Raw genomic sequence first — 26520 nt, forward strand, 5'->3', positions numbered from 1 at the left:
ACCTTCTACTCTTAAAATACCATTCTTGTTTGGGAACTCAACTATTCTTCCTGAAGGAAACGTAATTGGCAAGGTATCAGTTCAGACTAAACCTTAAAACTGTACTGACAGTTTGTCGAAGGAAGTTGCTCTCTAAATCTCACCATATAATGTCCAGGGATGTGCAGGCTAGGTGGGTTAACCATGGGAAATACACGGTTACAGGGATAGGGTAGGAGGTTCATCCGGGTGGAATGCTCTTCTGAGGGTCAGTGTGGACTGGATGGATCGAATGGCCTGCTTCCACACTACAGGGGTTTTATGATGCAATGATTCCATCCCACCTCTCCCTTCTCTTTTAAGACACTCTTTAAAATTGACCACTTTTGTCAAGTTTTTGGTCATGTATATTTCCACACCTCAGCATGTTTTTTAAAAAAAATCCATTACACAGAAGAACCTCGATTAACTAACATTCGATTAACCAAATTTCGGATTATCCAAACAGGATCGCAAGGTCCCGATGCTTAGCTCACTATGTTATCCAGCATTCCTTCGGACACCGAGATTCCTCTGTACTGCTCTGATGTTCTGTGGGATCTTCATTCCATTAAGGCCACTATACATTAAAAATTGTATCATAGTCATAAAAGTCATAGTTCAGTCATAGTGTCATTATTGTTTTGCTACCATCTGTCTTTAGCCTTTAAGTCAGTCAGCAAGGGTAACACATTACATTTCTACTCTAAGTTGAGATAGTTTATTAGAAGCATGATAACTGTTCCTGCAAAATAATATAAATTCAACAAAGCTTTTTGCTGCTGTGACTATCCGATGACCGAGTCTGGACTGCTCATGTAGAAACTGGGTGCAGTGATTGCAATGGGGTCAACCAGCTGGACCTTATCAAATATGAGTTTCCCTGATTGGGGCTGTTGATCTGTCCCTATCAGGGAGCCCTGGCCAACAGGTAAACAGGAGCAGAGATTCCGTCCACTCTGGGTGCTGACTCTGACAAGGCTGTGGCAGAGTCAAGGACTTTCCACATGTAAATAAAGGGTGACTTGGTGATGGGATACTGGTCTCTGTGGAGTTATTTCATTGGGCGAATCAGAGTAAGCTGTGAACATGAGCACTGGTCTGCCAATATTCAACACCTGCAGTCAAACATGAAGAGCTCAGATGAGGACACCTGTAACCCAGTGAGTCCTACCCTATGCTTTTAGGAGAAAATGATAATGGGAGTGGCAATACTAGGAAGAAGTGAAAGAAACATTCTAGTAAATTGACAGAAAACAGGAAAAGTCACTTGACAGTAAAGGCAAATCCACACTATGCACTCTAGAAAGTCTACTGATGTTTGTGATCAATTTTCTTTTTGCTCATGTTATTTTAGCCTGCTACTTCAGAGCAGACATCATGAGCTGCTTTAACTTCTCAACATCACATTTTGTCATAATAAAAGCTTGATTTTCTTTTTGCAGTGCGTTAAGTGTATCCACAATCATCATCCCTCTGGTCACTGAACCTTGTAACTCCACGCTCACTCCATATCGTATGTATTCAGTGACAACACTCTCATCAATGGCAGCTGCCACTGCAAAAGAATCACAGGACACAAAGCCAGGTCCGAAATACATCTCTCTGTCACCTTGCTTGCCTTTGGCAAATTTTTCACTGTGCGCAGTTATCTTCTTCATGAAGCAAGCTTTCTCAGTGCCTTGGTTTACCCACTCGTTAAAAAACTCCTGCAAATGGACACAATGAAAAGTAATCAAATTTATACGTCATCCAGCGTAACTACCTGGAAAACCAAACAAGTCTATCAAAGGTTAAAAATCTTTGCAAGACATGGAACCTCTCATTATAAGAGTGAGTATCTTAATATGTTGAAAACATTTCTTGTGGGTACAGGATGAATTCAAAATCTACAGGTTTTACATTTACAGCCCCAACAGAAAGAGTGAAACCACTGTATTGGTGAGGAAATGCAGACTTATATTTATATTGGTAATTGTTGGATTATTTTTCCCATTAACAATCTCATATTAAATTACTATCAGTCATGAATATCTGGTCCTCTATATTTTCAATTGGATTACTCAGGAGGCAATGTGCTAGTGAATATTAACACTGGACCGGTAATCCAATGAGACAGGAAATGTTCTGTGGACCTGGGTGTGAATCCCACTCGGGCTGATGGTGGAATGTGAATTCAATAAAAATCTGAAATTAAGAGCCAGGTGATGATAAATCCATTGTCAATCGTTGGAAAAAAACCCATCTAACGCACTAATGTCCTTGAGGGAAGGAAATTGCTGGTCTACATGTGACTCCAGGCCCACTGCAATGTGGTTGACTCTTAATTGCCTTCTGGGCGATTAGAGATGTGCAATAAATGTAGACCTAGCCAGCAATGTCCTCATCCCATGAATAAATGCTTTAAAAATTAGCTACAATACATACTTGAAGGGGATAAAATTGCAAGGCAGGTGAAGAAAGGAATGATGCAATTGGATAGGTCCACAAAAGAGCAGTTAAAGGTACAATGGGCTAAATTACATCTATCTTTGGCACATTAGTCTGTAATTCTAAGAAATAAAGGACAATGGTATAATTCGGAATTGGAAAATAAGCAGAGACAGTAGACTCTTGTAGGCCACATTGATACCAAAATGGCCAATTTTGTAGATGGTGGCAAACCCAGGCAACTAACAAATTGGACAAAGACTTGGAGCAAAATAATGATGTTTAGTTTCAATATGAAGAAGTACATAGCTCTACCCATAATAACAGGTATCGGTGGCCTTTCAACAGTACTTCTACCTTAAAAGCATCCAAAGACTCTGCTTCTACACCTTTTTGAAGAAGAGAGTTCCAAACACTCACAAACCTCAAAGAGCAAAGATTTCTCATCAGCTCCGCCTTCAATGGATGACCCTTCAGTTTGAAACAATGACTCCAGTTCCAGATTCTTCCACAATCAAAAATATCGACATTCTGCATTCATCTTGTCAAGTCCCCTCAGGATCTTAAATGGTTCAATCACTCAAGTCACCTCTTAGGCTTCTAAACCCCACAAATATAAGCATAACAAATCTAATCTTTATTCATAAGACAACCCATCCGTTCCAGGTATTAGTCTAGTAAGCCTCTGAACTACTTTCAATGCGTTTCCATCCTTGCTTAAATAAAAAAGATACTTAAATATTGTACACAGTATTCAAAGTTTGTGAGAAGATTTGTAGCTCGTTGTGGTTCTGTTCACCGAGCTGGGAATTTGTGTTGCAGACGTTTCGTCCCCTGTCTAGGTGACATCCTCAGTGCTTGGGAGCCTCATGTGAAGCGCTTCTGTGATCTTTCCTCCGGCATTTATAGTGGTTTACCTCTGCCGCTTCCGGTTGTCAGTTCCAGCTGTCTGCTGCAGTGGCCGGTATATTGGGTCCGGGTCGATGTGCTTATTGATTGAATCTGTGGATGAGTGCCATGCCTCTAAGAATTCCCTGGCTGTTCTCTGTTTGGCTTGTCCTATAATAGTAGTGTTGTCCTAGTCGAATTCATGTTGCTTGTCATCCACGTGTGTGGCTACTAAGGATAGCTGGTCATGTCGTTTCGTGGCTAGTTGGTGTTCATGGATGCGGATCGTTAGTTGTCTTCCTGTTTGTCCTATGTAGTGTTTTGCACAGTCCTTGCATGGGATTTTGTACACTACATTGGTTTTGCTCATACTGGGTATCGGGTCCTTTGTCCTGGTGAGTTGTTGTCTGAGAGTGGCTGTTGGTTTGTGTGCTGTTGTGAGTCCTAGTGATCGTAGTAGTCTGGCTGTCAGTTCAGAAATGTTCTTGATGTATGGTGGTGTGGCTAGTCCTTTGGGTTGTGGCATGTCCTCATTCCATTGTCTTTCCCTTAGGCATCTGTTGATGAAATTGCGAGGGTATCCATTTTTGGCGAATACATTGTAGAGGTGTTCTTCTTCCTCTTTTTGCAGTTCTGGTGTGCTGCAGTGTGTTGTGGCCCTTTTGAACAATGCAGGAGCAAAACCAATGTAGTGTACAAAATCCCATGCAAGGACTGCACAAAACACTACATAGGACAAACAGGAAGACAGCTAATGATCCATATCCATGAACACCAACGAGCCACAAAATGACACGACCAGCTATCCTTAGTAGCCACACACGTGGATGACAAGCAACATGAGTTCGACTAGGACAACACTACTATTATAGGACAAGCCAAACAGAGAACAGCCAGGGAATTCCTAGAGATATGGCACTCATCCACAGATTCTATCAACAAACACATCGACCTGGACCCAATATACCGGCCACTGCAGCGGACAGCTGGAACTGACAACCGGAAGCGTCAGAGACAGGCCACTATAAATACCAGAGGAAAGATCACAGAAGTGCTTCACAGGAGGGTCCCAAGCACTGAGGATGTCACCTAGACAGGGGACAAAATGTCTGCAACATAAATTCCCAGCTCAGTGAACAGAACCACAAAAACTGTACACAGTAACCCAGATCTAGTCTCACCAAAGCCCTGTATAATGGAAGCATAGCCTCCCTGATTTTGGATTCAATTCCACTTGTTGGAAACAATAACATTCTACTAGATTTCTTCATTAATTACTGTACTTGCATATTTTTGAGATTTATCCACTTGGACACACAGAACATTTTGCATCTCAAAGCTCTGCAATTTCTCACTATTTAGATATTATGATTTGTTATTCTTCCTCCAGAAATTTTCTATGTTTTCTCATATTACACTCCATTTGCTGAGCATTGCCTATTCACTTAACCTAGTTATGTTCCTTTGTACCTTCCTTATGTTCTTTCCACAATGTACTTTCCTTTCGGTCATCAGTGAATTTAATATCAACTCCTTTGGTGCCTTCATCCATGCTTTATAAATTGTAAAAACTTGAGGCTCAGCACCTATCCCTGTGACACACCATTGGTTCGCAACAAGTACACATTTCTGCCTACTCCCTGCTCCAAGTTAGCTCCCATGCAAATAGGTTACCCACTACTTCATGAACTTCTAGGACAATATCAGCTTTCTCACTCAAAATCCATCTGAACACATTGGGTCCTCAATTTACTGAGTTGGAATACGATCTGGCACAAGTGTGTTGCAATCTGAGTTTAGTTGGCAAAGCATTCACTGAACAATGAGAGGCCTTCAATCAGAATATGGTTCAAGTAGACAAATTCCCAAGATGGGCAAAGCAAGATCATCTAAAGCTCATTTCCCGAGATGTTAAACAGAGACAGAATGGAGGCTTAGGACAATTGTAAAGTACAGAGAAAAAGTGGAGAGAAGGTTTAAATTAAGGTATAAAACAGCAGAGTGTATGGAAACGGATTAGTGGTGAACATCAAAGGGAACCAAAACTTTTCTTACAGGTACATAAATAGCAAAAGTCTATCCAATGGAAGTGTCAGTCAAAATGAGATGATTGATGAGCAGACAGAAGGAATGCCTGATTTACTAAATGAGACAGGGATGTTGCATATGTGAGGGTGAAGAAAGAGGCAACAGGAATAAAATTGTGCAGGACAAAAACAGATAAAGTCACTGGACATAAATGTTGGCAGCCTTCAGTCATCCAACAGAGGAAGGGTAAAAAATGCAAGCCACTAACCACAATCTTTCATTAGCCTCAGATATGGGATTGGGATGGCAAGATAATAGTGGACTGAAGGACTGCAAATCTTGACCCCTGCTTTCAAAAGAGGAGAGGGTGGAAATTAGCTTCGACAGCTTAGTCTAAGTCATTTTAAAATCAATAAACCAGGAGAAAATTATTTGGCATTTGGAAAAGATCAGATAATCTTAGGATATCAGCATAGATTTGCGAAAGGCAAATTGTGTTTCACTAAGTTGATTGAGTTCTGTGATGGTAAAAACAATGACTGCAGATGCTGGAAACCAGATTCTGGATTAGTGGTGCTGGAAGAGCACAGCAGTTCAGGCAGCATCCGAGGAGCAGGAAAATCGACGTTTCGGGCAAAAGACCTTCATCAGGAATACAGGCAGAGAACCTGAAGGGTGGAGAGATAAATAAGAGGAGGGTGGGCGTGGGGAGAAAGTACCATAGAGTACAATAGGTGAGTGGGGGAGGAGATGAAGGTGATAGGTCGGTGGTGGGGGGGGGGGGGGGGGGGGAGTGGATAGGTGGAAAAGAAGATAGGCAGGTAGGACAAGTCCGGACAAATCATGGGGACAGTGCTGAGCTGGAAGTTTGGAACTGGGGTGAGTTGGGGGAAGGGGAAATGAGGAAACTGTTGAAGTCCACATTGATGCCCTGGGGTTGAAGTGTTCTGAGGCGGAAGATGAGGCGTTCTTCCTCCAGGCGTCTGGTGGTGAGGGAGTGGCGGTGAAGGAGGCCCAGGACCTCCATGTCCTTGGCAGAGTGGGAGGGGGAGTTGAAATGTTGGGCCACGGGGTAGTGTGGTTGATTGGTGCGGGTGTCCCAGAGATGTTCCCTAAAGCGCTCTGCTAGGAGGCGTCCAGTCTCCCCAATGTAGAGGAGACCACATCGGGAGCAACGGATACAATAAATGATATTGGTGGACGTGCAGGTAAAACTTTGATGGATGTGAAAAGCTCCTTTAGGGCCTTGGAAGGAGGTGAGGGAGGAGGTGTGGGCACAGGTTTTGCAATTCCTGCGGTGGCATGGGAAGGTGCCAGGACGGGAGGGTGGGTTGTAGGAGGACGTGGACTTGACCAGGTAGTCACGGAGGGAACGGTCTTTGCGGAAGACGGAAAGGGGTGGGGAGGGAAATATATCCCTGGTGGTGGGGTCCATTTGGAGGGTGCGGAAATGTCGGCGGATGATTTAGTTTGAGTGTCTTGAGGGTGGTGTGATGGAATAATAGTAAGTCCCCATTTAACATGGCCTCCATTTAACATTGTTTGCTCGAATGTTGATTTGTTATTGGAGCCTCTATCCTTGTTTAATATGGCAAGGTTCATTTTAAATTTGTTTCATGTCAGTCTGACATCAGGATGTGCGACACAATCAGTGCCATTGTGATGTAAACTCTCCAGCTTCCTGACACCCCACTTGTTGCCAGTCATTCTGCAGCAGTGCGTCCTATCTCAAACCTACTCTCTAGGTGACAATCATCTACTTGTGACTTGTCAGCTACTCATCCTTGGACGTGTGGCCCTTGTCACTCCTAACTCACCCTCTGACCGCTCACTCCCCAACTCTCCCACTCTTTCCTCTCTACTGAACTTGATCAGATGTTCATGGTCCAGATCCATTTGCAGCCTGAAGCTGCAGCTCTGATGAGGTGATATTTTGGGTCCCAATGGTGCTGAGTTGCCAGTGTTTTCACTGCTTTCCCGTCCTGAACTCTCAATGTCAGCGATTGTTTTGGAAATGAGCAACCACAAGCAGGAGTAGCAGCTTCTACCATCAATGTAGTACTGTCAAAGAGCTGGCATGGATATGAAGGACCAAACGGCCTCCTTCCATGAAATATCATAACAAAACTCAATTTAACAAAAATACATTTGCTTAATATGGTGCTTTTAATATAGATAGCAATATCTCAGGATAGTTTGTAGATGTATGTGGAAAGAATGAATGCTGAGCTAAAGAAGGAGATATTGGGAAGGGTCAAAAGGTTTTTAAGAGGATTATAGTAGATCATAGGGAGTTGGATGGGTTGGTGAAAGCAGGTGAGCTGACAGGACAATGGCACTCAAGTGATTCCATGTGAACAAGTTATCTGCTCAGCTTCTGAGTGTCAGACCAATCATGCAAATGAAAGGACAGTGGGATTTTGAGTCACACAGGCATTGTAGAGATGCAAGAAACATTTTCTGGTTAGACACAGGAACGCCTTTCCTTACTCAAGGCGTTTTGTATTGAATAAATCAAGGATCATTAAAGACACCACATTGAAACCTTCATGTTATAATATTTAATAAACCTACAGATGCAAAACGTCACAGGATTGATGAATCCAATCAAACACTTCAGAAGTCAAGGGCCAAAAATCTAACAGAGAATATCTAGTGTTTTAAAACGAATATCTCCCTGATGGTTCTTTGGAGAAATATGCCCTATAATGTTCTATTCTGATCCCTGGATGGCTTACCTCTAAAGATCCCAGACACTGACTTGTTCTAAGTTTCTCTGAGATTAACAATAAACATATGGTGCATTGAAACACCTGCATTTCCCTCCAGATGCAAATTTTACCATTTGTTTGAATTTTTGTACACTATAACTGAAGCCTGGCAATTCACTACTAAGATCCCAGCATCAGCCAACTTCTGTTATTTGGTGTAAGTACCTTGTGGCAGCATGACTTTGCTTTTCCTCTCTTGAGGTTAATGAAAACCAGCAGGAGAAACTGGTCTCTATAGCACAGCACGTTACTTTCACCTGGGATGCATCTCATGTTTGTCAGCAATTTAGCTACTTTCCAGATCAAAAGATGTCTGCATTGTTACGACTAGTTAAGCCAGATCCCAGATTAAAACTTGGCTTGATAGATAACATTTCGATTTGTTTTGATTCTAACAAGTGGTCTCCCACTGGAATACAAATGCACAAAGCTACAGATTTTCCTTTAACAATAAAAAATAATTTTACCAACAAAGGAAACTAAAATAAGATAGAATAAATCAGGCTGTTAATATATAACACAAACTCAAAGATCTTTAAACACACAAAGTATAATTCCATTACTCCCAAAACTCAACCATTACAAACTGAAAAGAAAAAGGAATAAGCTTCTGTATAATATTCAAAATCTCAAAGGGACTGACACCAGTGTCTCTGCCTCTGATTTCTTGTTTGGTTTAATTTAAAGACTGGAACTGCAAGTAGCTTCCTCCTGGAGTTACTGTACATGTGAAATTAAATATACTTTACTTTAAGTAACCTCTTCAGGACTTTATCCCAACAATTTTGATCTATAATTAATTCTTTACTCTAAAATAATCTAGTACCACCCTTCCATCTCAACAGCATTGGTTTATACAACAATTTTAGGATTATACAGCAATCTTCATCTAAGAACTTCACAGGAATATTCAAAATTCCAAGTGAAGTTTAAAAAATACTTTCTCTAAGCTATGGCGGTTCTCCTTAAACTTGAAAATCAAACTCTCCTTCTAAATGGAGCTTGATATTCTTGTGAGGTCATAAATCCTACCAAGATGCAGAAAACCCCATGAGTTTGAAAGCTAGGCCTTGAATATTTTTCGAAAGGAATCATCTTGGCCACAGTTAATTATGAACTTCAAACACACTGAAAATTCACACATTACAAACAAAAGAAAAAAATCCAAATTTACAATAAACTATATTAAATATATTTATATAAATAAGAGTTTCCGCAACAATATGCATTCAATGATCGTGATTTTATATTAAAGGTAATGTTTCTCAACAGCTTACCCAAGGCAGTACATGGCGAAGGCAATATTCCCAAGTTGCAATATACATGGGACAAGCAAAGTGATTCAAGACAATATAAGCTGCTTCAGGATCTGCTGCAAAGTTAAATTCAGAACAGATCGCCACATTCCCCCTGCCTGTCAAAGATAAAAACATGAAATGAAATTAATTCATCACAACGTGAAGAGTTTCCTAATCCAGGCACATTTAGCAGCCCGGGGAAAATAAATGCTTGGCATTGATCGATAAATGTCAACACTGGATGGAATTGTCAACAGCCAAAATATAAAATGCGCATACTTTAAGAAATCAAATACACAATTACACCATCGTCACGTTTCAGAAATTCTGAAAATGTTTCCATTGAGACAGTTTGGTGCAGTATTGGTTCCAAAATTCTACTCCTGAAATCAACTTCACTTTGAAGATTTTAAACTTGATCAGGCTAAGCCCATAAGGTATGGCAGCACATTGATGGGGGAGCAGTGTAATATAGCTGAAAATGTGTTGCGGGCAAAGTGCAGCAGGTCAGGCAGCATCCAAGGAGCAGGAGATTCCTGGCCATCCAAGGACATCCAAGGACATTCCTGAAGAAGGGCTCATGCCCAAAACCTCGATTCTCCTGCTCCTTGGATGCTGCCTGACCCGCTGCGCTTTTCTAGCAACACATTTTCAGCTCTGATCTCCAGCATCTGGAGTCCTCACTTTCTCCTAGCAGTGTAATATACTCAGTATTTTGTGTTCAGACCTGCAGTTGTATTGATTGAAAAAATTAACTATGAAATAGTTGATTTGTGTTAAGTTTCTTCTGCCTGAGTATGCTATCAGACCACTTTCATGTAAACGATACAAACAGGTGCTACCACAATATTTGGAACATGCTGTCTTAGAAGCTGATGCAGGGCAAAGGGAATCAAATCATAAAACTGCTCAGAATGCTTATAAGAATGCTTAATGCCACAAAATCTAGGAGGTATTTAAGGCAGGACAAATTTGTAAAAGCTACTATCTGCAGTAATACTGTTCTTCCAGATGTAGGTTACTAACATAGGAATCTGCTGTCAGTTCAGCATAGTAACATGGTTCAAAGATATTGTAGAGATACAAGATAATGAGCGTTGGTGAGACAAAGTTGAGAGAGAAAAAATGAAAATGGATTACTACACAATAGTCAAGGCATTAGGAAATTTATACACAACAGGGATACAGAATCAAGGTGTACAGCAATATAAATGTCCTATGCTCTGATCCAGAAAATATTATTTCCTGAGTTTCGCCAATGACTCATTGAATGAGTGCACACATGGAGGGCTGCAGGAAATGATCAGCTTGGATCTCTGTTTGCTCTGGTTATTTTCTTACATCAATCAGCAAAGCACTCTAAATAGGACATAGAGTCACAGGCATGAACAGCATGGAAACAGACCCTTCGGTCCAACTCATCCATGCTAACCAGATATCCCAACCCAATCTAGTCCCACCTACCAGCACCCAATCCATATCCCTCCAAACCTTTTCTATTCATATACTCATCCAGATGCCTCTTAAATGTTGCAATTGTACCAGCTTCCACCACTTCCTCTGGCATCCCTTTCCATACATGTACCACCCTCTGATTGAAAAAGTTGCCCCATAGGTCTTTTTTGTATCTTTCTCCTCTCACCCTAAACCTATCCCCTCTAGTTCTGGACTCCCCCACCCCAGGGGATAGAATTTGTCTATTTATCCAATCCATGCCCCTCATGATATTATAAACCTCTATAAGGTCACACCTCAGCCTCCAACACTCCAAGGAAAACAGCCCCAGCCTGTTCAGCCGCTCTCTATAGCTCAAATCCTCCAACCCTGGCAACATCCTTGTAAATCTTTTCTGAACCCTTTCAAGTTTCACAACATCTTTCCGATAGGAAGGAGACCAGGCGCATGCAGTATTCTAACAGTGGCGTAACCAATGTTCTGTACTGCTACAACATGACCTCCCAACTCGTGTACTCAATACTCTGACCAATAAAGGAAAAAATGAGGTAAAAACAATAACTGCAGATGCTGGAAAGCAAATACTGGATTAGTGGTGCTGGAAGAGCACAGCAGTTCAGGCAGCATCCAACGAGCAGCGAAATCAACGTTTCGGGCAAAAGCCCTTCATCAGGAATAAAGGCAGTGAGCCTGAAGCGTGGAGAGATAAGCTAGAGGAGGGTGGGGGTGGGGAGAGAGTAGCATAGAGTACAATGGGTGAGTGGGGGAGGAGATGAAGGTGATAGGTCAAGGAGGAGAGGGTGGAGTGGATAGGTCGAAAAGGAGATAGGCAGGTCGGACAAGTTCAGACAAGTCAAGGAGACAGTGCTGAGCTGGAAGTTTGAAACTAGGATGAGGTGGGGGAAGGGGAAATGTGGAAGCTGTTGAAGTCCACATTGATGCCCTGGGGTTGAAGTGTTCCGAGGCGGAAGATGAGGTGTTCTTCCTCCAGGCGTCTGGTGGTGAGGGAGCGGCGGTGAAGGAGGCCCAGGACCTCCATGTCCTCGGCAGAGTGGGAGGGGGAGTTGAAGTATTGGGCCACGGGCGGTTTGGTTGATTGGTGCGGGTGTCTCTGAGATGTTCCCTAAAGCGCTCTGCTAGGAGGCGCCCAGTCTCCCCAATGTAGAGGAGACCACATCGGGAGCAACGGATACAATAAATGATATTAGTGGATGTGCAGGTAAAACTTTGATGGATGTGGAAGGCTCCTTTAGGGCCTTGGATAGAGGTGAGGGAGGAGGTGTGGGCACAGGTTTTTACAGTTCCTGCGGTGGCAGGGGAAAGTGCCAGAATGGGAGGGTGGGTCGTAGGGGGGTGTGGACCTGACCAGGTAGTCACCGGAGGGAACGGTCTTTGCGGAAGGCGGAAAGGGGTGAGGAGGGAAATATATCCCTGGTGGTGGGGTCTTTTTGGAGGTGGCGGAAATGTCGGCAGATGATTTGGTTTATGCGAAGGTTTGTAGGGTGGAAGGTGAGCACCAGGGACATTCTGTCCTTGTTATGGTTGGAGGGGTGGGGTCTGAGGGCGGAGGTGCGGGATGTGGACGAGATGCGTTGGAGGGCATCTTTAACCACATGGGAAGGGAAATTGCGGTCTCTAAAGAAGGAGGCCATCTGGTGTGTTCTCTGGTGGAACTGGTCCTCCTGGGAGCAGATACGGCGGAGGCGGAGAAATTGGGAATACGGGATGGCATTTTTGCAAGAGGTAGGGTGGGAAGAGGTGTAATCCAGGTAGCTGTGGGAGTCGGTGGGTTTGTAAAAAATGTCAGTGTCAAGTCAGTCGTCACTAATGGAGATGGAGAGGTCCAGGAAGGGGAGCGAGGTGTCAGAGATGGTCCAGGTAAATTTAAGGTCAGGGTGGAATGTGTTGGTGAAGTTGATGAATTGTTCAACCTCCTCGCGGGAGCACGAGGTGGCGCCAATGCAGTCATCAATGTAGTGGAGGAAGAGGTGGGGAGTGGTGCCGGTGTAATTACAGAAGATCAACTGTTCTACATAGCCAACAAAGAGACAGGCAGAGCTGGGGCCCATACGTGTACCCATGGCTACGCCTTTGGTATGGAGGAAGTGGGAGGATTCAAAGGAGAAATTGTTAAGGGTGAGGACCAGTTCGGCCAAACGAATGAGAGTGTCAGTGGAAGGGTACTGTTGGGGACGAATGGAGAGGAAACAACGGAGGGCTTGGAGGCTCTGGTCATGGCGGATGGAGGTGTAAAGGGATTGGATATCCATGGTGAAAGCATACCAAATGCCTTCTTCACTATCCTATCTACCTGAGACTCCACTTTCAAGGAGCTATGAACTTGCACTCCGAGGTTTCTTTGTTCAGCGACACCCCCTCGGACCTTACCATTAAGTGTATAAGTCCTGCTAAGATGTGCTTTCCCAAAATGATTCACAAGCATGAATTATTGTAAGCATATACATTCAATATCAGGTGAGAATTTAGTCAGGGTCAGGTGTGATGTGATCCATACTTAACAGAATGATACAGTTAGCTCTTGAACATACTTTCCATGTTTCCTCCCATGATGTACAGATGCTTTAACTTCGATGGAAAGGTGCGGTCCATCTTAAATGCCAGAGCAATGTTGGTCAGGGGGCCAGTAGCCACAAGCGAGACCTATCGGGTAACAAATAAATGCTTATCAAGGTGACTGAGGGATGGAGACGTCACAGTAGTGTGATATTATAAACTTCAGAAGTTTGATAACTATTCACGAATTGAAAAAAAATCAGCAAGGATAAACTGTTACACGCAAGGTGATCAGCAATAGTTCTGTCTGGAATAAGCTGTTAAGAGGCAATGACAGGTTGTTACTGAGGGAATTGAAAGCCATTAGCCAAACCTGGGAAAGGGAGGAGTCAAGGCTACATAAACAAAATTGTTTGGACACCAACTTGGTAACTGTCCGCCTAGTGCCACAAGGACAGATGACTGAATGCTGAAGAATTTGAAAGACATGCTGTGCTTTCAAGGAGATAGTTACAGCTAAATGTAACAAGGAACAGTGGAGTTATTTCTGATAAGGAAGGAAGCTGCAGACTCAAGGACTCCAGAAGAGAAATGCATATTTTAGATGAAAGAATGCAGAAGATCATCAATAATGTCACCCAATAGATGGAAGATGGAAAAACTATATAAGAATCCAACATCAGAACTCTTAAGCAGCACAACTTGAAAGACCAACACTGCACAGGATCAAACCATCAGAGATGGACACTGCTGATTGGACTCCGAGCTAAATACCATCATTAATCAGATAATAGCCAAGCTGAGTTGTGAGGTTTTACTTGCTTACTTGAGGGGTCTTATTTTGGTTACTACGCTTATTAAAATGATTTTGTCTTGATTGTCTGTGAGATTTCTTAATAGGCAGAATTGTATTAAAGGTAGCTTGTGGTGATTTACCCACACAAGTGGACTGTCACAGAGGACTTGTGTAATTGAAAATGTATTTTCATTTTCCTCTATTTTAAAAGTAAGTTCAAAACTAGAAGGGTATTACCTTTAAACTAAAGCTAGGCTACTCAGTGGTGATGTGAGACAGCACTGCTCCACATAAAAGTTTCGTTATGCTGGCAGTTTATTACCTTACAAGCTTTTGAGTCAAAGTAAATTGAAAATTTCAAAACCAAGATTCACAGATGTTTGTTTGGTAATGTTTAGGAGTACAGTATCAAGATGCTTTAATATGTTTAGATTAGATTACTTACAGTGTGGAAACAGGCCCTTCGGCCCAACAAGTCCACACCGACCCGCCGAAGCGCAACCCACCCAGACCCATTCCCTTACATTTACCTCTTCACCTAACATTATGGGCAATTTAGCATGGCCAATTCACCTAACCTGCACATTTTTGGATTGTGGGAGGAAACCGGAGCACCCGGAGGAAACCCACACAGACACGGGGAGAATGTGCAAACTCCACACAGAGAGTCGCCAGAGGCGGGAATTGAACCCGGGTCTCTGGGTCCTGTTATCTATCAGTCATGATCTAACTGAATGGTGGAACAGGTTTCAAGGACTGAAATGACTCCTGTTCTCTGTCGCACTGACTACCAGAATTATATTTCCTGATACATATACATCTCACCTGACCAGGGTGTTCAGTGACTATTCTTGTGATGGCATTTACTGCATATTCAGCTTGTAGGTGTTCCAGCCCTGGAGCATTACAATCTGGAACATCACCTAGACCATCTTTTCCATGGTACTGGGCACCATTTAGCTGCTCTTCCAGAATCGATGCACCTGCACCACGATATACAGGAATCTGCAATCATAAGATAATCATTTATCATAAGGATAAATACCATCTTTAACAACATTCATGGGAATGTAATGCAATGATTAGATTAGATTACTTACAGTGTGGAAACAGGCCCTTCGGCCCAACAAGTCCACACCGCCCCGCCGAAGCGTAACCCACCCATACCCCTACATCTACATCTACCCCTTACCTAACACTACGGGCAATTTAGCATGGCCAATTCACCTGACCTGCACATCTTTGGACTGTGGGAGGAAACCAGAACACCTGGAGGAGACACGGGGAGAACGTGCAAACTCTACACAGTCAGTCGCCTGAGGCGGGAATTGAACCCGGGTCTCCGGCGCTGTGCTAACCACTGTGCCATCGTGCCGCCCACAATGGTTCCCACATGTAATGGTACCAGATAAATGTATGATTCTGAACATCAGAGCTCTGTGTTACTTGATGTGTCATAAGGCAGGACTACTGGCCACAAACTGGTTCTTCCTTATCTGATACACTTCCAGACAGGAGGTGGGAGATAAGTCAAGAGGTGGGAGACTGTATAAACTTTCACACTGCATGGGTTCTACCCATCCAGTGGGATTGATTTTTTTTTTACTTTGAAGGAGGGAAAGCATTAAAAAATACTCTTTCTGCTGTTTCTCGGAAAGCAATTACTCTGTGATTTGTCGGCAATCCTAAGTTTGTAACAGACACCGATTTCTGCATGAGGCAGGCATTCTATACGTTGGGTCTCGGAGATTTTGACCAGTTGAGATTTTTAATCACAAACATCAGTTCACTGTTTCTGCATTTATCTCGTCTATCAAAAATGTGACTATCAGGAAGTAGGCACTTTCAAGTTTAGACACCCCCCTCACAACCACCACCACTACCCAATTCCACTTTCCACCATCATATACAATCCACTTTGGTTCTGCCATCCTCGGCTCAGGAATTTTGGGGCAATTTTTCTGTGAATGCCATGAGGCTACAGATTGTGTTTGAGTACAATTCTGCTGTTGCTGCTGCTAATGGGCCACAGTGTCTCCTGGATGCCGAGTCTTGAGCTGCTCCTCCTGTTCAAAGTCTATCTCAGTTAAGCACAGTGCTTGTGATGTACAACATTCTTCTCAATGCGAAGAACAGACTTTGTCTCCACAAGCATTGTACAGCAGCACTGTGCAGAGATCGCTTTTACTTTTCCAGAATGGGTAAAAAGCTACAGAACATAGGGATTTAGGAATCTTCATCCATGAATCACAAAAGACCAACATCCAAGTTCAGAGGGTAATAACGAAGGCAAGTGGAACGTTGGCCTTTATTTCAAAGGGAACAAAAAGAAAGTAGAGATGTTTTGCTAAAGTTATACAAGGAACTCAACAGGCCATAGCTGGAGTCAAAAATTAGAGTGGTGCTGGAAAAGCACAGCAGGTCAGGCAGCATCCGAGGAGCAGGAAAATTGGCATTTCAGGCAAAAGCTCTCCATCTGGAATGAGGCTGGGAGCTTCCCGAGTGGAGAGGCAAATGGGAGGGGTGTGGGGCTGGAGACAAGGTAGCTAAGAATGCAATAGGTGGATGGAGGTGGGGATGAAGGTGATAGATTGGAGAGGAGGGTGGAGCGGATAGGTGGGAAGGAAGATTGGCAGGTAGGACAGGTCATGGGGATGGTGCTGAGCTGGCAGGCTGGAATTGGGGTAAGGTGGGGGGAGGGGAAGTAAGGAAACTGGTGAAGTCCATATTGATGCCCTGGGGTTGAAGCGTTCCGAAGCGGAAGATGAGGCGTTCTTCCTCCAGGCATCGGGTGGTGAGGGAGCGGCGGTGAATGAGGCCCAGGACTTGCATGTCCTCAGCAGAATGGGAGAGGGAGTTGAAATGTTTGGCCACAGGGCAATGGAGTTGATCGGTGCAGGTGTCCCGGAGATGTTCCCTAAAGCGCTCTACGAGAAGGCATCCAATCTCCTCAATGTGCAGAAGACCTCATCGGGAGCAACGGATACAATAAATGACATTTGTGAATGTGCAGGTGAAACTTTGATGGATGTGGAAGGCTCCTTTAGGGCCTTGGATGGAGGGGAGGGAGGAGGTGTGGGCACAGGTTTTGCAATTCGTGCAGTGGCAGGGGAAGGTGCCAGGACGGTAGGGCGGGTTGTTGGGGGGGCGTGGACCTGACCAGGTAGTCATGGAGGGAATGGTCTTTGTGGAAAGTGGATAGGAGTGGGGAGGGAAATATATCCCTGGTGGTGGGGTCTGTTTGGGGGTGGCGGAAATGTCGGCAGATGATGCCGTTTTTGCGGAGGACAGTCGGGAGGAAGGTATGGACCGGGGGGGTTCTGTCCTTGTTGCGGTTGGAGATGTGGGGTTTGAGGGCGGAGGTGTGGGACGTGGATGACATGTGTTTGAGGGCATCTTCAACCACGTGGGAAGGGAAATTACAGTCTTTAAAGAAGGAGTCCATATGGTGTGTTCTGTGGTGGAACTAGTCCTCTTGGGAGCAGATACAGTGGAGGCGGAGGAATTGGGAATACGGGATGGCATTTTTCCAGGAGGTAGGGTGGGAAGCGGTGTAGTCCGGGTAGCTGTGGGAGTCGGTGGGTTTGTAAAAAATGTCAGTGTTGAATCAGTCATCATTAATGGAGATGGAGAGGTCCAGGAAGCGGAGGGAGGTGTCAGAGATGGTCCAGGTGAATTTAAGATCAGGGTGGCATGTGTTGGTGAAGTTGATGAATTGCTCAACCTCCTCGCGGGAGCACGAGGTGGTGCCGATGCAGTCATCAATGTCGCGGAGGAAGAGCTGGGAGTGGTGCTGGTGTAACTACGGGGAAGATGGACTGTTCCACGTAGCCAAAAAAGAGATAGGCATAGCTGGGGCCCATACGGGTGCCCATGGCTACCCCTTTCATCTGGAGCAAGTGGGAGGATTTGAAAGAACAATTGTTAAGGGTGAGGACCAGTTCAGCCAAACGAATGAGAGTGTCAGTGGAAGGGTACTGGTGGGGACATCGGTAGAGGAAGAAACAGATGGCTTGGAGGCCCTGGTCATGATGGATGGAGGTGTAGAGGGATTGGATATCCATGGTGAAATTGAGGCGTTGGGGGCCGGGGAAATGGAAATCTTGGAGGAGGTGGAGGGCATGGGTGGTGTCTCGAATGTATGTGGGGAGTTCCTGGACTAGGGGGGATAGGACAGTTTCGAGGTAGGTGGAGATGAGTTCAGTGCTGCAGGAGCACGCTGAGACAATGGGTCGGCCGGGATGGTCAGGCTTGTGGATCTTGGGAAGGAGGTAGAATCAGGTGGTGTGGGGTTCCTGAACTATGAGTCTGGAAGCTGTGGGTGGGAGATCTCCTGAGGTGATGTGGTTCTGTATGGTTGGGAGATGACAGTTTGGTGATGGGGTGGGGTGGGGTCAAGGTCGAGGGGCGATAGGAGGAGGTGTCTTCAATTTGGCGTCTGGCTTCAGCGGTGTAGAGGTCAGTGCACCAGACTACCACTGCGCCCCCTTTATCTGCTGGCTTGATGGTGAGGTCGGGATTGGAGCAGAGGGAGTGAAGGGCTGTGCACTGTGAGGGTGAGAGGTTGGAGTGGGGTAGACAGGTTGAGGTGGTCAATGTCTCGGTGGCAGTTGGAAATGAAGAGATTAAGGACGGGCAATAGGCCAGCACGGGGTGTCCAGGTGGATGGAGTGTGTTGGAGGCAGGTGAAGGGGTCCTCGGAAGGTGGGCGGGTGTCCTGATTGGAAAAGTAAGCTCGAGGTGGAGGCGGCAGAAGAAGTGTTCAAAGTCATGACGTGTATTGAATTCGTTGGTGCGTGGACGGAGGGGGATGAAAGTAAGGCCTTTGCTGAGGACTGATCATTCGGCCTCAGTATGGGGGAGGTCTGGGGGAATGGTGAATTCAGTGAACTGTTGTGGTTCCCTTATCTGAGCAAAGACATGTTGGCATTGGTGACAGACCAGACAATGTTCATTAGGCCGCTTCCTGTATAGAGCGACTATCTTATAATGACAGGCTGAGTCGGTTCAGTCTGTGCTCAATTGAATGTAGAAGAATGAGAAGCGACTTTATTGAAACATTCAAGATTCTTAGGAGACCTAGGCTCTATATTGGGTCTCAAATATTCATAACATTTGTTAACAAAGTACACTGAATTCTAAAAAGAGACCTAAGGGGCAACTTTTTCACACAGAGGGTGGTACTTGTATGGAATGAGCTGCCAGAGGAAGTGATGGAGGCTGGTACAATTGCAACATTTAAGAGGTGGGACTAGATTGGGTTGGGATATCTGGTCGGCATGGACGGTTTGGACTGAAGGGTCTGTTTCCGTGCTGTACATCTCTATGACTCTATGTCAAGTGATAGTTCAATCACATTCAAACAGTATCTCACTAAAAAAGGACAGCTGCAGCTGAGACAGAGGAACAGAGAAGGTACTGCTGTAAAGCAAGGAGAACTGCTTTGTGTTACTAACCAAGCAGGATGGCTTTGAGAATTCAATTTCCATTAAAAGAGGAAATAGGACATGTTTCAGGAATGGGGAGCAATTACACAGTCTGCCTTGCTGTTGGTAATCGTACCCAGGAAAGCTTGAACAGATTGAATGATTGTTGAAGGACACTGGAATTTTCCCTAGCATGGAGAGTTGGTCCTCCACAGGCAAGACCGCTTTGAGTAACTTTGGTACTGTTCCTTTAATGTTCAGGGCAGATTCACTGAAATTTAAAAGATGGGGGTGATTTCACAGTTTTCAAAAGGTAGACCGATCAATGCTGTTGACATGGGCTCGGGAACCTAACAGTAGGAACATAGTCCAAAATTTAAAGTCAGAGCTTTCATGAATGAAATCATGAAACATTTCTACACACAAAGTACGATAGAAATTTGGAACACTCTTCTACAATTGGTAATTGAGGCTACATCAATTATAAACATTAATTCTGTTGATAGAATAGATTGATTTATTGATTGATTTTTTTTTAAGACCCAAATATTATTAATGGGAAACAATCAGAAACAGAGAAAATTATAATGGGGAATGAAGTGATGCCAGACCAAATAAATTTGTACTTCAATTGTCTTTTCATAAAGGAGGACCAACTGATTCACTAAATGTTCTAGTGAGAGGAGGAATTAAAGGGAATCTGTATTAATAGGGAAATGGTGTCAGGGAAATTAATAGGATTAAAACCTAATAAATCCCTAAAACCTGATCCCAGATTACATAAACAAGTGGCACTAGAAATATTGGATGTATTGATGGTCACCTTTAAAGATTTACAGACTCTGGAAGAGTTCCTAAGAGTTGGAGAATTGCTAATTTAACCACACTGTTTAAAAAGGGAGGTAGATAGACAAAATGAAATTAAAGATCAGTTAGCCTGGTATTGATTTTGAGAAATATTCTAATGTTAGAGAAGACTTGTTAGAGAACAGTGCCAGGTTTAAACAGAATCAGCATTGATTTACGACAGGGAAATCATGCTTAACAAATGTATTGCAATTTTTTGAGGATGAAACTATTAGATTTGATACAGGAAGCCAATGAATGTGGTTTACTTGCACTTTTAGAACGCTCTCGTTCAAGTCCAATGTAAGTGATTAGCATGTAAAATTAAAGCACATGGAATTGATGGTTGTGTACTGACATGGATAGAGAACTGGTCAGCAGATGGAAACAAAGATCAGGAATAAATGGGTCATTTTCTGAGCGCCATACAGTGATTAGTTGGATATCGCATTGCATCGACCCCAGCAATCATTTAGATGAAGGAGCTAAATGTAATATCCCCTGGTTTACAGGTGAAGAAAGCTAGGAGATTGGGTTAGCTATGAGGAGGATTCAGACATGCTCAGCTGTGATTATTAAGATTATTAAGTGATTATTGAGTGGCCAAGTGCATGGCAGAAGTAGTATAATGTGGATAAATGTGAGGTTATCCACTTTAGTAGCAAAAACAGGAAGGGAACTTACTATCTGAATGGCAAAAGGGGAAGGTGAAATTAAACCTGGGTGTCCTCATACACCAACCACTTAAAGTAACCATGCAGGTGCAGAAGACAGTGATGAAGGTATATGGTATGCTGGCCTCCATTGCAAAACAATTCGAGCACTGGAGCAGGGAAGTCTTGCTGCAATTGTACAGGACCTTGGTGAGACCACATCTGAAGTACTGTGTGCAGTTTTGGTCTCCTTATCTGAGGGAGGATGGTCTAGCTATGGAAAGTGTGCAACAATACCTGAAGTGGCAGGATTGACATGTGAAAACCAATTGGATTGCTTAGGATTATATTCACCAGAGTTGAACAAAAAAATGGTAAATGCAGGAAGGATGTTCTCCAGGACCTGATGAAGGGCTTTTGCCCGAAACGTCAATTTTCCTGCTCCTCGGATGCTGCCTGACCTGCTGTGCTTTTCCAGTACCACTGATCTAAACTCTGGTTTCCAGCATCTGCAGTCCTCACTTTTGCCTTGTTCTCCAGGACCAGGCAATGCAGAGCTATGCGTCACAGTGTAAGGGTGAATAGGTGGCCATTTAGGACTAAGATGAGGAGAAATTTCTTCACCCAGAGAGTGGTAAGCCTGTGGAATTCTCTTCCACAGAATGCAGTTAAGACCAAGAAGGAGTTAGATTTGTTCTTCGCATAAAGGTTTCAAAGGGTTTGGGGTAAAAGCAGGAACAAGGTACTGAGTTAGGTTCCCTCACTGGCAGCATTGTGAGTCTATATACAGCACATAGAATTGCACATCACCATCTTCTCAAGGGCAACTAGGAAGAGGTATTAAATGCTGGTCCAGCCCGGAAACCCCATGTCCCATAAGTGAAATTTTAAAAATCAGCCATGACCATATTGAATGACACAGAAGCCTCAATGAGTCAAAAGGCATATTCTTGCTGCTATTTTCTAAGTTCCTGGTTAATCAGGTCAAAGGGACTAAATTGCATATTCTTATTGAGACGTTTCACAACAGCCATTTTGTCATCAATCTGCATTTTAAAAAGACAGGCAAATTCATTTCTAAAAACCACTTATGAAAAGAAAGTTCTAGTAATGATGAAAGGTTTTCTTTCAAAGCACACTGTGCCCTCACCCACAATGGCCATCACATACCTCTGTCCTCTGGCAAACCTTTAGCACTCGAAGTACATTTTTGCACACGTTTTCAATGTTTGCATTTCCATGAGTACACATTATACCCAGGACGTGCACATCAGGAGCTGCAAGAGCCATCATGATTGCTTGGGCGTCATCCACCCCACAGTCAACATCTAAGAGCAACAGCTTCTTCGACATCTTAAAGTCTGTGGCACAAAAAATAAGTAAGATTGACTTTAAAACATAGAGTTATAGAGCAAGAATGTACCATTCAGCCAAGTGGCTCTGCTGTGTGAACCGAGATCAGGGCTGATCATTGACCCTAACTCTATATCCCCACTCTGGACCCATAAACTTTGGTGTCATGTGCATCAACAAATCTATTAATGTCTAACTTGAAAACAGAAGTTATTGGCCTTACAATCTGGGATTAATATTCTGGCAGCATGGAGCACTGATGAGAGAATGGGAAGCTGTAATATTTTAGAATTGCAAGCATTTAGAATTGTACATTTGCTGCTTCTTTTATTATGACAACAAACCAATTAAGAAGAAAATGAGGACTCCAGATGCTGGACATTCAGAGTCAAAAAGTGTGGTGCTGGAAAAGCATAGTAGGTCAGGCAGCATCCAAGGAGCAGGAGAGTCGATGTTACGGGCAAAAGCCCTTCATCAGGAATGAGGCCAGCACCACACTCTCGACACCAAGAACAAAGTCACCCACTTCACTCAAATCAGTGTAGTATTTGTTTCAAGTCAAACTTATGGAATTAAAGTTAGTTACAGTTGAATGTGAATTAAGTTCAAGATAAAGTGTTTAAATGAATGAAGTGAGTTAATGTTAAAATTAAGTTAGATGATGTAAGAAGTAAATGTTGAAATGAATGTCTGTTTTGTAATGAATCTTGGTATCTAAAGTGTTAAATAAAGATGGAAAAACAGAAATTGTTTGGCAGCATCTGTGGAGAGATAGCAGAGTTAACATTTTGGGTCCAGTGACCCTTCTCCAGAACTAATTGTAGCTAGGAAAAATTGATGTACAGAGGTACCTCGATTATCCAAAGGACACAGATGGGGATTATTTCGTTTGGTTAATCCAATGCCGGATAATTGATTCCAGATAACATAGTTAGCCATGTATCGGGACCTTGCAATCTAGTTCGGATCATCCAAAATTTGGTGAATTGAATTCCAGATAATCGAGGTTTCTCTGTATATGCTAGAGGGGGGACACAGTAAACGGAAGGAATGAATGATAGGTAGAGTTTGAGCCCAGAGAGAGAGAAAGAGAGTTGAGCAGACAAAGGAATAAATAGCTGGTAATGGGGAGCATCAGTGGCTAAACAATGGGTTGTTTGTGATAACAGGGCCTAGTCTGTGGGGGTTAGGTTAAGGACATGCTCAGACCACAAGATTCTTCTCAATAATCTCAATATTCATTCCAGAAAGTTGCAGAGTTCCCAAGCAGAATGATGTACTGCCAGCTTGTGTTGAGCTTTGCTGGGTGGAGCACTGTATAGCAAGCCCGAGACAGAGCTGTTGGCCAGGGCACACAGTGGTGTGTTAAAATGGCAGGCAACTGGAAGCCAAACAGAACATAGGTGTTCTGCAAAGCAGTCACCCAGTCTGTGCTTCCTTGACCCAGTATAGAGGAGACCACATCGTGAGCAGCAAATATAGTAGATGAGGTAGGGTTAAGTCCAGGTAAAACAATGCTTCACCTGGAAGGTGTCTCTGGGATGTTGGACAGCGAGAATGGGGGAGGTAAATGGGCACCTTCTGTGATTACATGGGAATGTGCTGTAGGAGTGTGTGGAGATGTTGGAAGTGGAGTGGACCAGGGCATCCCAGACAGAACAGTCGCTGTAGAAGGGTGACAAGGGAGAGGAGGGAAATGTGTCTGATGGTGGCATCTGCAGGAGGTGGTGGAAATGGAAACTAATGATCCTTTGGATATGGATGCTGGTGGGATGGGAAGTGAGGACAGAGGGTACACTATCACTGTTGTGGGAGGGAAGAGACAAGATGAGGGCTGAAGTGGGGGGATAGGTTAGACACAGCAGAGGGCTAACCTCATTATAACGACTACAGTGGGGAATCCTTGGTTGAGGAAGAAGGTGGACATTTCAGAGGCCCCCTTATGAGAACAGATATGATGGAGACAGACCACAAGAAATGCTGGTCAGCTAGCAACACCCAGTCCCATGGGTGAATAAAAACTGAAAAATGCATCTTGTTCATTAATAAGACCACATTTATGGGCTGCCTCACAGCGCCAGAGACCCAGGTTCAATTCCCGCCTCAGGCGACTGACTGTGTGGAGTTTGCACATTCTCCCCGGTGTCTGCGTAGGTTTCCTCCCACAGTCCAAAAATGTGCAGGTTAGGTGAATTGGCCATGCTAAATTGCCCATAGTGCTAAATGTAGGGGAAGGGGTATGGGTGGGTGCGCTTCGGCGGGTCGGTGTGGACTTGTTGGGCCGAAGGGCCTGTTTCCACCACTGTAAGTAATCTAATCTAATCTTATTCGTGAGGACACAAACCCTCCCATTATTGTAAGGACTGGATAGGTCAAATAGACAAAGTATTTTCCCTGAGGTGGAGGGGTGTCCTGAACCAGAGGGCATAGGTTTAGGGTGAGAGGGGAAAGATATAAAAGGGACCTAAGAGGCAACTTTTTCACACAGAGGGTGGTACATGTATGGAATGAGCTGCCAGAGGAGATGGTGGAGGCTGGTACAATTACAACATTTAAAAGACATCTGGATGGGTATATGGATAGGAAGGGTTTGGAGGGATATGGGCCGGGTGCTGGCAGTTGGGACTAGATTGGGTTGGGATATCTGGTCGGCATGGACGGGTTGGACCGAAGGGTCTGTTTCCATGATGTACATCTCTATGACTCTGTAACTGGGGGCATGCAGTAAAACACCTTAAACAACTGTCGATGTTACAAACACTAATAAATGCGGTGGGAAGAGTGAGTAATTTTGAGAATCAGGTCGTGAATAACGCTTTGTGTCTGAGTACACACCCGCTCACAACAATGTACATTTGGTTAGCGCCTACAACAACATACCTCGGCAGTGACGGAGTGAGCGAAGGCCGATGTGAGCCGCGGGTCTGCTTTTCCAGCCGAGCAACTGGTGCCTCTGGAGCGTCCTTATAGCGGGGGGGGGGGGGGCAGTGCTACAAGATCGCTTCTGAATCAAAACAGAAATCTCTGCCTGTTCCCTCCTCACCGGTTTAGTTCCGCTATTGCAATGTCATTTATTACACATCAAAGTTCAAATTCCAACCCCCCCCCACCCCCCACCCCCCACAGACTCCCCCCAAACTGGGTAATCGTGACAAATTCGGAAATGTTCAACAGTAAGGTACAGAACCGACTTTGATAGAGAAGATTGTAAAGTTGATTATGGTCCAGATTGTAAAATATTAATCAAAAGTCTTTTATTTTCCTTTGTCTTGGCGGAGAGATTTGTAAACTTCGACCAATCTTTCAACATTAACCACTGACCCTGTGCAAATATTTGCATTTTTTTCACAGTGTGTGCGTGGGCGTGAATTATTTCCTCTATCTGACGTGAATAGAGTGTTAAACAAACCCTCGTTAAAAACTCGTTAATACCTTAAAAACATAAATAATCAAATAATTAAATGCAGTCTTTAAAACATAAATGGCATGCCCACCATCCCTCAACATTTTAGAGTGAGAGAATGGTTACAAGTATTGGAATAACATAACAATGACACAATCACAAAGACACAGTTTGTATTCTTTAAAATTGAAGTTTGGGCCTTAACGCCTTGCCAGTGGAGTTTGGAGAAGCAATTTAATCCTCACCAGACTGAGACCATGGAGGTCAGTTCAGTGATATTGGATTAGATTTGCTAAATTTTCTTCATGGTTCTGCGATGGGAAATGCCACGTGTAGAGCTGAGACACATTACACAGAACTCTTTCCACAAACATGTTCCTCCAGAGGTGTCACCCAAATTAAGATTAATGTTAAATTTCCTGAGGTCTGTGTCTGAATTTCACACAATGCAGAGTATTGGATAGGCAGGTATATTTGACAGGAGAAAGTGAGGACTGCAGATGCTGGAGATTAGAGCTGAAAATGTGTTGCTGGAAAAGCGCAGCAGGTCAGGCAGCATCCAGGGAGCAGGAGAATCAACGTTTCGGGCATGAGCCCTTCTTCAGGAATGAGGAAAGTGTGCCCAGCAGGTTAAGATAAAA

At 43.9% G+C, this 26520-nt stretch overlaps 1 protein-coding gene across 1 annotated transcript; it reads right to left on the reverse strand.

The window, feature by feature from the left end:
* Positions 1-725: 725 nt before the first annotated feature.
* LOC140481197 (nucleoside hydrolase-like) lies at positions 726-25441 on the reverse strand. Its single transcript, XM_072577011.1, has 6 exons — positions 25357-25441; positions 22294-22484; positions 15024-15203; positions 13438-13549; positions 9413-9549; positions 726-1727 (listed from the first exon to the last, which is right to left on the reverse strand). Exons 2-6 carry the CDS (start codon positions 22474-22476, stop codon positions 1380-1382), a joined length of 960 nt encoding a protein of 319 aa, XP_072433112.1. The 5' UTR covers positions 22477-22484; positions 25357-25441; the 3' UTR covers positions 726-1379.
* Between the last annotated feature and the right edge of the window lie 1079 nt (positions 25442-26520).

Source organism: Chiloscyllium punctatum, chromosome 9, assembly GCF_047496795.1.
Source record: "Chiloscyllium punctatum isolate Juve2018m chromosome 9, sChiPun1.3, whole genome shotgun sequence".
In the NCBI taxonomy this organism is placed as follows: Eukaryota; Metazoa; Chordata; class Chondrichthyes; order Orectolobiformes; family Hemiscylliidae; genus Chiloscyllium; species Chiloscyllium punctatum.

What these genes read in the sequence shown, in the direction of transcription:
- LOC140481197 (XM_072577011.1), bottom strand. Translation starts at nt 22,476, where the DNA reads ATGTCGAAGAAGCTGTTGCTCTTAGATGTTGACTGTGGGGTGGATGAC. An exon ending in TCACTGAACACCCTGGTCAG is followed by an intron (nt 13,550 to 15,023) that starts GTGAGATGTATA and finishes GTTACCCGATAG; the next exon opens with GTCTCGCTTGTGGCTACTGG. An exon ending in TTCGCCATGTACTGCCTTGG is followed by an intron (nt 1,728 to 9,412) that starts GTAAGCTGTTGA and finishes GTCCATTTGCAG; the next exon opens with GAGTTTTTTAACGAGTGGGT.